Source organism: Athene noctua, chromosome 5 (assembly GCF_965140245.1).
Source record: "Athene noctua chromosome 5, bAthNoc1.hap1.1, whole genome shotgun sequence".
Lineage (NCBI taxonomy): Eukaryota > Metazoa > Chordata > Aves > Strigiformes > Strigidae > Athene > Athene noctua.
In genome coordinates this window covers 57,947,991-57,965,390 of record NC_134041.1, presented here as the reverse complement: position 1 = coordinate 57,965,390, position 17,400 = coordinate 57,947,991, and the positions used below count along the sequence as shown (strand labels likewise).

Sequence of the window (17,400 nt, the reverse complement as noted above, 5' to 3'; positions counted from 1 at the left end):
CTGCAAAACTGTTACCCAAGTAAAACAATTATAACAAAACAATTATATTTTTTTAGAAGTTGCTGTTAAAATATGGTTCAACCATAATTATTAAACAGGCACCTGCATACTGCAACCTGTGTCACAGTTTAGCCACAGTAATATGGCCAACAGTGCTTCAAAGCAGAGCTCAATGCAGAGAGATCTGTTCCAGCAGCTGAGCTTGTCTGGGATCTCTGCAATAAACTGAAGGCTACAAACCAGTCAGGCTGTGACTCATGCAGCACACCATTTCTCATCTCTCTTATGTGCAGAAACAGAATAAAACCAGATCTCTTGTTTCCAAACCACTGTGTAACACAAACTGTGGGGTCCTCATGGCGGCACAGTGTTTTACCAACCCTCAGGGCACTGCATGGCTGGCTGACACCCCCGACTGCGGAGCCCTGTGGGAAAGACAGTGTGAAATGAACAGTACTTGTTAATTAAAGGATTTTAATAAAGCTGTAACCCTTAATGTCAGACGCATTTCATTACATCAACATAGACGTGGAAGTTAAGATTGACAGACAAACCCAGCCTTGAAAGAAAAGATAAATTTTTTAATGTTTATTTTTCCATGAAAAAGCTTTACAAGGAGAAAGAGGTCTCACAGGAGAAATAGTACATTCTTTAATCACTGTTTATTTGTTGAATTGATATCCAAGGCTGACATTTCTTCTACAGTGTATTTATTTGTTCTCATAATATTACAGGACATTTACCTTTTATTTAAAAAGATCATAAACCACAAATACTGTTAAGAACATTATTAGGCAATGCTGTATGTGAAGAATTTACACAACCTACATTAGCTGTAGATTAAGTGCCTCTAGTTTTAATTCTTCACATATTTTGTAGTAGCAACTATAAACCACCTCTTTTAAATGTTCAGATATTTGAAAGGCTTTGCACCGCATGTAATGGAAAAACAGGTTTAGTATCTCGAAGAGCAGACAAAAATATTTCAATGTCCACAAAAGCAACATTGAAGCTCTCAAGGAAGAAAAAAAATCGTGTTTACCCTTAAACCATATAGACACATTTATTAAGGTGTTAAGTGCTCAGATGTGACTTTCTTCACTAGTATTATACTAGTTCACAGGATTGAAAAAAAAATTTTTAAGTACTTAAGAAGAGTAGCTTGAACAACAAGCACCTTCATTTCAACTTAATTGAAAAACACGGAGAAGGAAAACTCCAGTTTCAGAATTAGTAGAACTAATAGAATTAAAACCCCCTGAAACCTGCAAACCTTGAAGGTAAAATACCTTATTTCAATCAGTACTCTTGCATTTCTGTAAAGATACACTTTCAAGTATTGTTATGCAAGGCACTGATTTTTAACTTCAGTCATTGTGATGTATTTAAAATACAGAATTTCTGTCACACTGGGCCAAACTACTGGCCCTAGATACTTGCCGCTAACCTCAGAGCACCGGGATTTCACCCCGAAGCAGTTTTACAACTACCTTATTTTTCTTTATTAATGTCTTTACAAAATCACATAGATCCATCACAGGTTTTAATGATACAATGATTAACGGTACATTAATGGTAATGATTTACAGAAGAGAAAGTTTTAATTCCACTAGTTCTCTTTAAAAGTGAAATTGGACAGTTTAAAAGTTAAACGTTCAAAATATAAAACGTTTAGCAATTTTGTTCTTCTACTATCAATTCTAAGTTTTTAAAAACTGGAAGGCAGGTATCTGATACAGGCAACTCTCAGGACAGATTCCTGATATACAGGAAGTTTGATAAACAAGCTCTTCTTTTTAAAAAACATGAGTGTAAAACATCAGTTGGGAACCATTATCTTGCTTTCTACGAAGTCTGACAATGGACAGATGAGTTGAGTTTATAAATACTTAGTCAAAAGGGGAAACAGACAGTGTGGAATATCACTCTTCTGAGCCCCAGGGCCTGCAACTGGACAAACAGTTGTCTGGTACACTTGAAAACAATGGACCAAGAAAGAGGTACACTAAGCAATACACTAGCTGCACAAACTACCCAAGGCTTCTAGTTTTGCAACTGTGACAAAAATGTGTTACCCCTTGAAAATAATAAAGCACCATCTGCAATAAGATAGCAAACTGGTGTATCCTTTAAATCACCTAACAGCCAAAGTATCTAATTTATAGTATCAAAGTGTCCTAAAACTAAGAGCCATCAAAATCCCTGCACAGGCTACTCAAGTTTGATGAGATGCTCTGGGAGATCTAGAAACAACTTCAGAACATCACTGGACAGCGCCAGAGGTAAAGGTAAAAATTTTGATGGCAGCTGCATCAGTGCAGAGCTTGATACAGTTGACCTGAGAACATAATCTTATTCTAACGCTACCCAGAAGCATGGGGGAAGGTCCAGATAGGTCCTAGATTTCAGTAATTATTACCAGATTATCTTCAACTGTACTAATGAATCAATTAACTGAAGATTTTTGCAGGAATAAGGGCAAAATTCTTGCCTTTTTTTATGGAGCAAGATATTATAGGCTGTAAAGAGAATCAGACCTAGGAAGCAGTGTTATGGTGTAACTCCAACTCATCCTGAAGTTCCACCCTTTTGGAGTGAGCTACCAGGTATGTTATCTTCATATGGGACAGCCCTACTTGCACTTGCTGTTCACATCCTCATCCCCAAAGCAGAGGAGGGGCAAGGAGCTGGTGGAGGGAATTATCCTACTTGGATGCCCCCCTGTTAACAAGTTACTGGCTGCATTTCCTTCTTGGGGAAACTACAGGAAGAAAAGATAGATCCCAAAACTTAATCAAAATCCCCCATAATATTATGGCAAAGAAACGAAGATAAACTCTGAAACTCAATCATAGGTGTGCTGAATCCTTAATAAGAATGAACTGTAATCCTTAATGAGAGTAGGTGATTTTACACATGATACTACAAAAACTGTAAAATGGCTGCTTCTGATGGAAGACAGTAGTCAAATTTGGTTATATGATCATAATGGAATGTAAAACATTAGAAATACCATTTCTAAATTCATGATCCGTTGCAGAATACAAAGGCAGATGTGGTGGTTTAATTAAAAAATAACCAGGTCTCACATTTTCAATAACTGTTTCCTGCTAATTGTCACCATTTTTATACCTTCTCTGCTTGTGACAAGAGAAGCTCCTCTAATCCCTGACAAACCCATTTCAATGAAAATTATAATGATTCATTCTAAATACTAAATCTTTGCTAACATGAATCAGTAATTTTAATTGATTATATGAACAAGTGAGCTGGCAGATTTGAGCAGAGAGTTACTGTGGGTAGTTGATAAAGCTTCTGGGCATGGTGAATTCTCCTCAGGTAGCACAACTGCAGCCTGGAGGACATGTATACACAACGTGTCACAGAATCTCTTGCACATTATACAGGCAAGAAAACTTAATTTTGAGTTGCAATACAAAGTTTATGAACACACTTCTGTGGGAGTTTAGCTGCAGTGTGTCTCTGAGGTAAGTCTTAATGAATAACAGTGATTTAAAAAAGTTACAAATCATAAGAATGTACATAAATCTCTGATACTGTCTGCTAAACCATGAGCCATTTTCAGCTAGATATATCACTCATAACTCTATAAAGCCAGACATTTAATGCTTCCGTGTATATAGAAAACCTTGTTAGGAATAAAAAATTCAAGAGAATTTATGGTCAATAATACAACTCTATGTGCTAAAATAAATAGTCAATAATTAAAGGAACAGAAGGACATGCCCCTGCACGAGGAGGAAAGTCCCTTCATTCTGATCATCCCCCTCCTCTGAGCAAGAGATAAGGAATATGTTTTTCTTGATGTTCTCACAAAAAATAGTTTTACTCATGGTTTAAGCTAGAAGATTTGCCCACTGGAATTAAAAAAGTGCATTAAGAATATATGTAACGTACTGGAAGCCATATGCAACTTTTCTGAGGCTAAGCAGATAAGGCATTTACACAATGCTATATAACTACTTTCTCATATATTACCCATCTGGTCTGTACTTGCTTTGTATCACGACATTACCACAGCATTATACAAACATAATGTTCTACGAGTAGAAGACATAAAAGTAAAAATACAAACTATGAAAAAAGTACATCCCGTAGAAAAGCCCAAAACGACACGTGAGAATCTAACACCAAAAGGACTCAACTAAAAATGTATGCATAAAATATGTGCCCATCAATACGTTTACACAGTCAGCATCCCTACCCTTCCTTCAACAGAAGGGAACAAACTACAGAAAGATATTACTGAATTCACACATGAAAAAGCTATCAAAACACATTACACTCCCTCTTTGAAATCATATTATCTTTTTCTTAGTCTAATGAAGAATACTGTACTGTAAATAAAAAAATTCTAAAAACTTTCATGAAACTATTAATATATTAATTCAAAACCCAAAGCTGTTCAATAAAAGCAAACACTACAATTAAAACCTGAAAATGCCACTGAACTTGTTTTCATTATACAATAGAACCATGACCAATATTCTTTAGAGATTTGCTACAGTAATTTATTACTTTATTAAGGCCTAAATGCAAAACCTATTAAAGTCAGTAGAAAGACATGCTTTGAAAAGGCCTTGAATTACATACTTTTACTGTACGATACAAATCTTGGCATGCTGGGCCATATCAACCTGCTTAGAATTTTTATATCAGGAAACTAAATTACCACGAGAAGAGATAGAAGTCATAGATATATAGGATTTTTCAGTATTTAGACAGAGCAGTAACATTTTCTGTTCTTCTGAATCATATTTGGAAGATGCTTTCTGGTACTTAACTGAAATACATTTCTGCAGCTTGTACATACTATTCTGTTTGCATGTCTGGTTACATTTATGGTACTCGCTGCTTTACTTTAAGAGCATCTTGTAAACCCTGGACGAAGCAATGGGAAGAGTATCCCTAAACATCATAAGCTTTTAAAAAACATGTTTTTCTAATTATAGACTTTCAAATGTCACAAGTGAAACAGAAGGAATGACTCTGGGAAAGTGTATGCTATTCTTTAGACAAACAAGAGATAGCATTAGACTGTATGATAAAAGGCAAATCACAGTGAAGACACAGACTGAGTGAGGGGCACAAGAACCCCAGTAACCTCATCAGTGAGAACTGGGGCAGAGTGAGAAACAGCTGCTCTGAAGATGATGAGAGAACAATTAGAACAGTGTCCCTGTGTGACACCCACTGAGTCAAGAAACACAGCTCTCCCTTGCAAACTAAAAAAGTTATTGCCCGAAAGGTTTGAGGACTTAGCAGACGCAGGGGGAAAATAATTTTGAGATATACAGCTTTTCTTTGTAAATAGTGGGGTTTGTGTCTTTTTGAGATGGTGTCACACCTTCTGCCCCTGCTTTAGCATAAAGCCATTACAGTCCAGTAGCAAGGAATGTTCTGAGGCTTTGTAGGAGTAACAGTAGCACAGATATAGTACACTAACCCCCACTCCCCTAGTTTATGTAAGATTCAGTCATCTGCTGCAAGACATGGACTTAAAAGATAAATAAAAAACTGATTCAAATAGATATATTCCTGCTCTCTAATAGTAAAGCTGAGACTGTTTTCCTTGCAAGAGAATTGTTTAAAATTTGGCTACAACTAAGTATTTAAAGGTTCTTTACAGTTTGATCCTGGACTTCAGCTTGATGCTTATGTAACAGTTTACCTCCTACGTACTAACACCCCTTCCCTATAAGCTTAGAGTGGTTTTGAGTGTGTCTACAGTGACTAGAGGTCAAAACTTGAAAACAAGAAGGATATGATACTTAAATACACATCTATATATGTACATTTAGATAGAAAACATATCTACAATACCATTATTTAAATATTACTATTTCAATAAGAAAACAGATTTGTTAACTTTTCTGAATGCTGGAATACAAGGCAGAATCTGATAATTACATCCAACTGAAATACACAAATACAATGTCATTCTAGTTGAAAATGAGAGAAAAAAAAAATCCATCTGCTGAATTATATGTTCAAGACAAGTGTAACAGTTTGGTTCATTATTCTGAACTTCTGAAACTAATTTTTTTTTTTTTCAGTAAGCAATAGAAAATTTGTGAGCTAGCTGGAAGCTGATCTAAGGTTTTCTGGCTAGTATCCAAAGTTAAACAAACAAAAAATTCTAGAAGAGTTGTACTAAGGTGTAAAAAATGATAAATGCCCAAATCAGTTTCTTTACCTTCATCCTTCCAATAGCATTTGCAATCTGTGAACAAAGCAGCAAAGCTTTCTCCTCCTTCAAAATGACATGTGAGAATTGAGAGGCTTACCCAAAGGAGTTGAAACACTGAATTAGAAAAGTTGCTTAAAAAACAAACACAAGAAAAATACTAACACAGCCCTTGCCTTGCTGACAGGTGAGATAACAACCATTTCTGGTACTACTCGCAGATAGACTGGCATTTCAATGGAAGGAAAAAACATACCAGTCCATATGGTTCCCTTAAAACAAAAGTCTCTCGGGTTCATGACCAACATTTCAGTCAGCCTTTAAGTAAGAAAGAGCAAAACCAAATCATACTGGGGATTTGCTGACAGGGGTCAGGAAAAATGGTGACTGTTTTAGAAAAGACTATACAAAAATTATTTCAGTATTGTACTTTATAATATATGCAAAAATACTAACTTTGAACTTCAAATCATCTTCTCAGAACTGATCCTCATGACCAGAGCACAAAGTTTAATCCAATTACCACTTAAGCACTGTGGAAATTCTTCCAGTTCAAGTAAAAAAACTGTCCCCCGTCCTGTATTCCTGCTACTTACTATGGCAAATTGAAGAAATTTTACTTGAAAAACACTGAACCACCAAAGGCAGAGTTTTGTAACAGTTTTAAAGCACTTTACTCAAACATTAGGTTATCAGCTTTACAGCAAAAGCTCAGAACCCCTAAACATGAATGCAAATAATCTATTATTAAACATACAGTTCTGCTTCAGTGGCCACTATTACAAATCAGGGGCTAACAGTGACTTCAAAAGACTGAATCAGACTTTGAGAGTGTAATATTCTTCCTAGTATTATGTATTTTCGAGACAGAATTCTTCAGACAGATTCTTCTCTTTACAGAGAAATCATAAAAGTAGGAAAGTGATTCACTATGCTTGAAATGGTTGACATTTAATTTTTGCAGTTTAGATATTCAACTATTATCTACCACTTAACTATAAAAATGTAAATTGGTATGTATCAGAACAACTCCAGCATAGTTTTGTGGTTTTTTTTCTTTACATATATATATATGTGTATATATATATATATATATATACACACATTAGAGAGAGGCACATTCTTTGTTAGATATCAGCATTAAATTCTTCTGTAGGAACTTGGAACTCCTTTCACAGAAATTTTTCCGTGAAACTGTGATCTTCATACAAGGCAGTCATATCTAGTTAAGCAAAACACTCAGTTTGCATAAAATTAGAGCTACGCCTAGTTTAAGATGTACTTTCAAAATACATGTGTCACAAATGCCATTACAGAAAAATAAGCAAGATACTTCTTTTACAGCCTGAAGAAAGGAACTATTTGTTTTGATATTCTATTAAAATTTAGTAGGGGCACAAAAGGAATTTCTTAGTCCAAACTTACCCAGCTATTCTAACAGTGTGTACAGTGCAAAGAACTTCTTACAGTAACATCACAAAGTAACACCAGTTCTTTCAAAAGGACTCTAAAAACTGTTGCTCATTGCTTAGAATGGCATACACCCAATATATTCACTGTTGGTAACAGTCTAGAGTATTAAAATATTATTACTGCTACTGTAATGAAAAGAAATGAGGTTGTGATGATAAATTTCCACCTTAAGCTGTAGGGAACTCAACTTCATTTCACCAAGTATATTATTTCTTAGCTTTGTCATAAGCTCCAGGAAAATGAAAAAGAGAGAAAAAGTTATCTGTTCATATTCTCTCTTACAGAAAATATGAATATTGGTGGATAGTAAAAATAAGTATGAAATTAGCTGGCTTTGGGTTAGCTGGTTAAAATGAATGTATCAGTTCAACTTGAGTCAAGCTGCCTTGGTTTGTACTAGCTATCTGTAAAGGCTGACTGAATGAGATTCCTTTCATCATACAGGCACCGCTACCTTTGCTGCAATAGTAGAGGCACACTTTGATAGCCAGGATAGCTTCAGCTGACAGACAGCTCTTGGGTAACTGAAAGGCAATGATAGTTTGGCAGGAAATCTCTTTTATTTCTCCAGACAGACATTGTCCTTGAAGCAACCAGGTATTATCTGTAGAAGAACAAGAAGTTTGATCATTAGCATACTGAAAACACTAATTTTACCTATAGGACAACATGGACTTTCTTTCCATACACAACATTAGGGGAAATTTCCTTCCTGATTTTTCCAGTCAGGGACAAAAAAGAAAGAAAAGCAATTTACAAATACTTCATTAAGAGTCATTTAAAGATGGAGAGATCCATAGCTTTGCTTCAGAACTATAGGTATATATACAGTACATCTTATTTAAATGCAAGGAATCTGCAATTTATCCTATACACTCAAGATGATATTAAAATTTATTCTGAGATATGCAAGCAAAATTCCTGAAATTAATGGGTTGCTATACATTTGCATCAAAGGCCTAATATTCCAGGTAACATATCTGCCAGAAATGTGTAAAACTGCAGGTAAATGATGGCATTTTCAAACAGAAGTGTTGGTTGTACAAGTGGGTTGCTGCAGTTTAGCAATGTGCAAGCTGACTGTTACAACAGAACTTGAGTTTCACATTTATTTAAATATTTAAGAGTATGTGAACTGAAAAATGAACTGCACAATAAATGTACCTAGCTGACTGCATTATACTCTGTATTTTACTCTAAGTGAGATGGATGAAGTGGCATTTTTCCGAAAATACCTAAGTTGGCTCTAGAATTTATAAGCTTGAAATAACTCGTTGAGTTTAGGTTGCTTATATTCTCCGATTTTACTAACCCTTGAAGCTATCACATATAACTTTACTTCAACAATATCTGGAGATTCTGTAGGCTAAAAAGTGTGCTGACTCTCACTGGAAATAGTCTATTTGTATTCCAAAAGGATAAACTGCGATAAGAAACTATTTTAAATCATGAGGCATATAAAAAAATTGCAGTGCCTGTACAGTATTTGTTGACTGCTTTTAAAAGCAGAAATATGTAAATATGAATTACAACAAAGTAGGTTCAAAGTAGTTAGGTATAAATGTGCCTCAAACACTTTTAGGAAGAGACAAAAGAAGAAAAAAAAAAAAGAAAAAGAGAAAAAAGAATCGCTTTCAGGAATATGCTTCAGCTTCATGGTCAGATTTCTCCCAGAAACAGATGGTAGGGCTGTGGTAAGCTATTCAAACGGACAGAGTGAAGAGGAAAAGCACCTAAGGGGGTTTGCAAGCCCACGCTGGCAGCTTGTCCCAGGAAAGTTAAAAAGAAAAAACTAATGTCACATTTATTAATTCAAGCAAAAAGCAACCTATCAGGTGTTTTTTAAAAAATTTTCATACTCCAGCTATTAAATGTTATCAGCTCTAAATAATATGTATAGCATCACAAGGTCAAATGAGAACACAGGGACATTTTGATTCATCAGACTGAGATCCCTCATATTGCAGGTGCATCATGGCAAGACCTACTTTGTATCTTACCTACTCCTGTTCAACTGATAAAACACAGGCACTTTACCTTCGGCTGTGATAAACCAGGAATTGGGTGCTTCGTCATTCAGTTTTGAATCTGGAGGAAGAGTTAACTTTAATAAAAACTGAATTGTCTGGCCAGGAGTTACAGTTAATGAAGGAAGTTGGACATTCGGTGCAGATTTAGGCAGTTTTGGAAGGTTTCTTATTTTATCCTTTTGCACATGCAGGTTATCTGTAACATCACATTCTTCTGGATTCAGGATAGGCAACTGTTGGTAGAAATGAAACAAAATATTTTTATTTGTACTGAAAGCAAATATGCTTTCACAATACAATCACAGTTTCAAAGATGACATGGACTAGGAAAACTAACACGATAATATGTCCATTGGACTAAATCTTTCTGACAGAGTACAACAACACTATAACAACAAAGAAAAAGGGAAGACAATGTTTTTCTAAAATGAAAAAGTGATTAATCCAAATAGAATATTTATTATTAAAATAATAAAATCCACAACTAAAGTATCCTTTAATTTAAAATTTTAAGAGTTGCTTTATATTTTTACTTGAAATAAAATTTAAAGATATTTTCTTCTAAGCTGGTGGTAAACTGCACACTTCAGTAATAAAATTCAAGATTTTAACCATGCAGATTGCACAGTAAAGGATAATTTCACGGGAAAGTTACTAACTGGTTATATGATATGAAAATTTAAACATACAGAAAGATCATGTACTATTAAATGCAAGAAACATGACAGTTGGACTATTATGTCATATATGTACGTGTGTATATATATATATGTATGAAAACATTTAGACATAGTGCCATTGTAAGATGGAGAGGAGTATGAATTTGTTTTGCCTTCATGTTTATAAGCAAATACAGCAGTGCTCAATTATAACAGTGGTTTTGATTTAACAACTTGGAAGCCAGCTATGTATGACTTCCCAAAATCATCTCTTATAGCTTAATTACAGGACTTGGTAATCAATTTCAACTTCCACTTGTTACAAAGTGCTCATGAAATACTTTTCACAGTGAAAAACTGGGCTGTATTTTTAGTAACTCATGTTCCTGTATTACTCTTTTCTAGAGGATCACCACTTTCCTTTTTCTTGCAAAAGTTGCCTTTCAAAAGACTAAGGCTTTCAACAACTGTGCTAACAGGCAATGTTTATTTGCCAGATCATCACAACACATTCTGTGAATATAGCTACAGTACCCAAAAAGTTTATTAGCTATATGATTATTATACTACTTGCCAAAGTCTGTAATAGTAATTTATATCAAAACCACCACTATCAGCCTGTTTAATAAGTATTACTTGCCATGGAAAGAATTTTTGTTTCGAAATCCAGCACTTTAATCTGATGATTATTTGTGTCTGCAACGTACATCAAGCGGCCATTTTCTTCAACACACAAACCTCCAGGTTCATTAAAAGTTGACTGTGTAAAGCTGGAGCCAATGACATTGCTTGCTTCTCCTGTGCCTGCCAGTGTAGCACAGTTCTTCATCTTGGGATCTACAACTTTAATCTAAGATAAATGAAGACACAAAAAAAGCTTCTCTGAAAAAAACTCACCACAATTTGGAAGTTCTGCAGTATCTTATGCCCCATGTTTCAGAAGCCAGCACTAACTCTGAGTACCTTAGCTACTAAGTGTGTATCCTAGAAGCTAAGTTATCATACTTTACCAAATAACATGCCCCATCTGAGTACTGTGTTCAGCTCAGAGGCCCCCAACATAAGGATGTGGACCTGTTTGAGCAGGTCCAGAGGAGGACCACAAAGATGATCAGGGGCCTGGAGAACCTCTCCTATGAGGACAGGCTGAGAAAGTTGGGGTTGTTCAGCCTGGAGAAAGCTCCACAGAGACCTTACAGTACATAAGGGAGGCTATAGGAAAGATGGGGAGGGACTTTTTACAAAGGCATTTTTACAAGGGACAAGGGTTAATGCCTTTAATTTGAAAGAAGGTAAATTTAGATTAGATGTAAGGAAATTCTTTACTGTGAGGGTGATGAGACACTGGCCCAGGTTGCCCAGAGAGGTTGTGGCTGCCCCCTCCCTGGAAGGGTTCAAGGCCAGATTGGACGGGGCTTTGGGCAACCTGGGCTAGTGGAAGATATCCCTGACCATGGCAGAGGGGGTTTGGAACTGGATGATCTTTAAGGACCCTTCCAGCCTAAACCATTCTGTGATTCTATGATCTTCCCCATCCCCTGCCATGCCCTGCTGGACTTTACTTCTTCCTTTGCTGTTCCCTTTTATAATTTTGAAGGCACCTACCCCTCTGGTATAAAAGTGCACTGAATGGCTTGTTTTTCTAATGTTTGTTGCCTTTCTGGAAACATCTGCAAAATAGTAAGTGCGTAACAAAACTGGCAGGATAACTTGTATGTAATTTTTATCCTAAAAATAGATATTGTTTTTTTTCTTAAAGTAATAGCAAAAAAGCTTATAATATTTTATACAACACCTGAAGCAAAATTTAATTTGCCACATAAACCTCAATAAGCATTTAGTGTTATATACTTTACTCTTCAAATTAAAACAAATTACTTTTCTTTTAATGCATTTAATCAACGTACAGTTAACAACCTTCTAAACATGAAAGCTTTACAACATTCACATAAGAACAATCTCAGAAAACAATCCCTCTTTTCTCAGAGTTCCATGGAGGCAACTCACAATGCTTCTCAAAACTCAAGTGGCTTTTTTAAGGGAAAAGTAAGTCCTCTTGTTCTCCTAGTTTTACCAAACCTGCAGTATTCCTGACTAAGCACTCCTAGTTCTTTTGCTCTAGTTCAGCATCTTCAGGAAGATATAAGGAAAAGGGTCTTCAGTCTGGACTGTAACTTAGCACTTTAAATTCACCTTCTGAAGGGACCATCATATCAACACAAAAGCATGTGACAGTAAAACAACTGTAAAGAGAAAGACCCATAAAGGAATGAAAAAAAGAAGAAGGACCCACAAAGGGAACTCACTCATAATTTGTTTCCTCAGCTTAACTGAACCAAGCACAGTCTCTGGATGTTCCTAAAATAATCCTTTGCAGCAGTAAAAACTGCAAAGCCTGTATGTAACAAGGTACTATATGCTTACCTTATGATTATAGGAATCTGCCACATAGAGCAGTTTTCTTTTCTTGTCCCATGTCACTCCTAAGGGATGTTGCAACTTTGCATTGATGCCCGCTCCATCCACATCACCAAAGGCAAACAAATTCTGAAAGAGTATTTTATTAAATTAATACATTTGATTATTCAATGTTGACATGAATTTAAATGACTGTAATTAAATGGAAATTCACTGAGTTAAAAAAAAAATAAAATCAAGACAACTTCAAAACAAGGATACTGAAAACTGGGAAGTGTAGATACTAACCATGGAAATGGAAACTCTCACATTTAAGTTACCAATATGAATCCAGCTGGCTTTAATGACCACACAATGCTGAATCAAATCGTTATTTTAAAAATAAGTAATTTGTTATCTGAGAAGCAGCAATCTCCACTACAATCTGAGCGTCACAACTGGCACACATTTGCATTCCAAGCAGTGAAGTTAAGAAATTGATGGCCACGGAAACTGATTTACCCTCTCACCCCAAAAGTGGTTCCTCCAGGTCAGGCTTGAGGAATATTAGTAGGGCAGTGTGGGGAAGTTTGAAGTGATTACCAATGGATCTCTCTCTCCTCCTACAAGGTGCTTTACTGCTCCGTCTTTCAAAGAGATGGTTCGCACAGTGCTGCTTTCACTATCTGCTACAAAAAGGCAGTTCCACGGTTCCTCGGAAGCCAGAGAGAGCCCTGAAGGCTGCGCAAAGCCTGCCTTATGTGGGTATGCGTTGTTCCTGTTCTCTTCATTTCCACTCCCAGCGAATCGAAGGCAGACTCCTTTCTTTAAATCACTAAAGGAAAAGAAAAAAGGTACAAAAAGAACAAAAGTTCAAGAATGAGTCTGAAATACCTCAGACATTACGCATCAGCAGAAGCTACAGGACAAGCACTTGTGAGTTATAAAACTGACGGTACTGCAGCACAAGGAATTATTCAATGCCTTTCTGCAAACTTTTATTTCACCTTAGTATATCATTCATTACCAGATAATTCAGCAAATGCAATGAAAAATAACATTAAATTATATGAATGTACCTTACCAAGTCATAGTTTTATAGCAAAAGTAGCATCTTTCATTTCATCTAACAGATGTGGGAAAAAGCAGGCAGACTTTAAAGGTCACACGCCTTTTAAGTCTGAACAGAAGCAGCAAGCTTCAAGCTAAGTACAGTTGAGAAAAATTATTTTTAGTTTAATTTGATTATCTCTCTCTTTGCTGTTTGTCTTGCTAAACAGCTTTCAAACCCCAATTTCACATGTCTCTTTTTACAGCTGCTTACCTTCCCTTTGGTAGTTTTCCATCTTCCAACATCAGTGCCCACACCTGATGAGTGCCTGCCATTGCTATCCATAAAACATCATCTTCCTGGGTCCCTGAAACTTTTAAAAATGGATGTATAAAAACAGATGAAAACACCCCCACACGCTTTAGGAATCTTTTACAAAACAAAGAAATCAACAAACCAACCCTGCTGTCTGCCCTACTCCAGCTCACCTTTTGTCATGGGCAAGAAAAAAAAAAATCCAACCAAAGAACAGAGCAAGAGAAAGAGAGAGAGAAAATGTCTTTCATCTACCAAAAACTCTGCTATTTTTCTTCTGTTCTCTTCCCAATGATCTAAAAATTGTGGTTTTGCTATCCCTACCTGATAAAGGCAATGTTTCAAATGGGATTTGCTATTTGCAACATTTTGCTGATAGGTCCATGTTTCACCTGTTATTTTTGGATTCATTCTTGCCAACAAATACGCACATACCTCTGCTAAGCACAGTTTTGGGGGTGGGTGGATGTGTTGTGGTTTGTTTGTTTTTCTGTTGTGCTAGTGACAAAATTAGATATTACAGAAAACTATTGGTAGTTGTTTACAGGTTTTGAGAGAAATAACCATGGCAGTACCACTGTACATTACAGACTGAGTACACAATGTTTTTAAGATAAGGGTAATCGATGCTTGCATGTCATGCAGATTTACACTCTGGAGAGCAAAACCTGCAGTTTATTCAAACATTAGATCAGATGTTGGCAATTACTAACTTCCCCCTTTACCAACTATCCAGTTTCCAAGTTGTTCTCCCTATGCACATGTACATGTGGTACCAAGTGCAAGATGCAGATCTGCAGAACAGCGACCTTCTGATTGAGAAGTGTTCAAGTAGGTGTCAAGCATCTAGGTTTTTCAACTCAAAGTATATTTTCACCAACCCAAATCTAAAAATTACACAAAGCTTGCCCAAATAATACTTCACAAATAAAATGATAAAAATGGAAAGCGAAGAACATATAAATGCTCTGTAGCTTTAAACATATCAGACTACAGCATAAGAATGCATGAAGACTAATTGTGAAAGACCATAAAAAAACAAAACAACCCAAACCCAAAAGAAATTATCTTAGCCTTTTCTGAAAATCTTAAGCAACCAAAAGTTGACATTTAAAAACTGCATTAAAAAGGGGACAGTGTTATCTAACACCATACTCTGCAGACTGTATACAACTGTACCATCTAGTCAGAAACAACATTTAAATGTTTTTCTAAATGAATATATCAAGTATTGGAATAACTATTAGCCACTCAACAGAAAAATACTTTCAAATTGATCACAGAAACTTTTTATTCACATGAACTTACAAAACATTATACATCTCATAGCTGTTCCTGCAAACAATCTAATGGATACTTCTCCCTGCCTCACCCTTATTTTAGAGTTTCAAAATAAAAGCAATTATATGTAAAATGCTTGCAAGCATCTTAAGCCTGAGAAGTTAGTCCAAATCAATCTTCCTAAAATGAAATTACCACCACTCCCCCAACTGAGATCCTGCTGTTTTTCTTCTAATCCAAAACTCTTCCTACATTACACACTGCAAGAGGGGAAAAAAGCATCCTCCTTCTGTTTCCAAAATCAATTTCCTCATACTGTGAGCCTTCTTTAACATAGTACTGGTATGATTTTAATGAAGATTATCTTCAGTCTTTTCTGTTTCTTGAATCAAAATACAAGTTTTGAAGACTGTGATCAAAGGAACTCTACTGACTCTCCCCCCTGCACCTCCACGTGGCTCCATGTTTTTACACGAACTAGAGCTCCAAGAATAAAAGTCAAACTTCCAAAAGCACCTCAGAGTTTTTTGTTGAGCAGAAAGGTTTACAAAATGAGTTGGGAATCACACATTCTATGAGTCACAAGAAATGTTACTGATTTACTGGCAATGCCCAAACCACCCTGATAAAAAGAAAAAGCAACCCCCCCCCTCCCAACACAATCACCTTTGATTAAAGCTTGTTTCTAAGAGATTTAAATTGAGCAAATGGCCTGCGAAATCATTTCACTACTTCCTAAATAGTACAGTTCAACTTCAGGATTTTATGTTTCCAGGATTCACATCTTGCATTTTTCAAATGCTACTATTCTGAGTAGTCCAGAATGAATAATGCTAAATTCACTGATCAATTCAGAAAGTCAGCTTTTTAACTTGCTGTGCAGTTCACTCTGAGGGATCTCAAAGTGCTTTGTTAATTATTTAATATTCACTTCATTCAGTGAAATGAAGTTGTAAGAGCTGAAGTGAGCACTTTAGAAAAACCTGTTCCATTCATCTATCCAATTGTCTAATTCCACCCACTGAAAACTCCCTTGTGACAGCTACACATTGAAAAATTGAGAAGGTTTCTTACTCTAATTCTGCACACTGAAAGGCTTATCAGAGACAAAGAAAAAAGTATCAAAATTAATTTCAAATTCTACTGAATACAGAAGATCAACAGAGAGAAGACCCTTTCTTCAACTAGAAAACAAGACAGGAAAAATACGTAAGAGCTCCAAATCCATCATAAATTTTAATGCAACTTAAATATTTTCTAATGGATGGCAGTTAGAACAAAGATAATGGATGCAGGCATGAAAACAGCCCGAGCATACTGAATTGTGGAAAATATGTCAGAACTTTAACAAAAAAAATTTCTACAAAACCAGAAGAATAAAACTAATCCCTACAGTTGCACAGCTAAGGTATTTTACCACACAACTGTCCTGATGCTACAGGGTTTAACGCTTTATGTTCTGGAAAAAAAAAAAAAAAAAGACAGAAAAACCTCTTCTTTCAGGATAGAACAGTCTGAAGACATGACACCACTGTCATCCTTGCATTGTTCTTGCAGGAGAAGGGGGCCAGGGAGAACCAGCATGCTAAAATTATAGTGATCCCATCATTATCGGAACTTCTTATCGTTCTTGAATGGAAAGAATTTATTTTTAAGGAATTTAATATAAAACAACATAAAAGAACAAAGGAATTTTTACATTTATTCAATTAAGCACCACATTCCAACATATCTTGAGCTGTTTTAAAAATCCAGTGTAGTTTCTCCTTATTAGGGTATGTGCTTTCTTATCATTAGTGCTGCCTGTATTAAAGCAAAGTATGGCTTGCAAATGTGATGTTATAAACATTCACTAATAATGACCCAAAGCTCTGAATGCACTGGTGTTCCATAGTATACGATGCTTCAGTTATTATATGATGATTTGGTTTCTGAATCTGCCTCTGCTATATATCTGTGTTTCAAGAATTCACAGTCCTGTTTCTA

The 17,400-nt window shown here is 35.8% G+C and overlaps 1 protein-coding gene across 2 annotated transcripts in view; it reads right to left on the bottom strand.

The window, feature by feature from the left end:
- Positions 1 to 573: 573 nt before the first annotated feature.
- The window catches only part of NHLRC2 (NHL repeat containing 2), a 35,111-nt gene continuing 18,284 nt past the window's right edge, over positions 574 to 17,400 (bottom strand). For both annotated transcript variants that reach the window (XM_074907784.1, XM_074907785.1), the window contains 6 exons: positions 14,092 to 14,191; positions 13,371 to 13,602; positions 12,795 to 12,917; positions 11,011 to 11,220; positions 9,719 to 9,944; positions 574 to 8,285 (listed from right to left, as the gene is read on the bottom strand). In XM_074907784.1, coding sequence (XP_074763885.1) covers positions 8,029 to 8,285; positions 9,719 to 9,944; positions 11,011 to 11,220; positions 12,795 to 12,917; positions 13,371 to 13,602; positions 14,092 to 14,191 — 1,148 coding nt within the window. In that variant the 3' untranslated portion in view covers positions 574 to 8,028. The remainder of the gene's footprint in view (positions 8,286 to 9,718; positions 9,945 to 11,010; positions 11,221 to 12,794; positions 12,918 to 13,370; positions 13,603 to 14,091; positions 14,192 to 17,400) is intronic.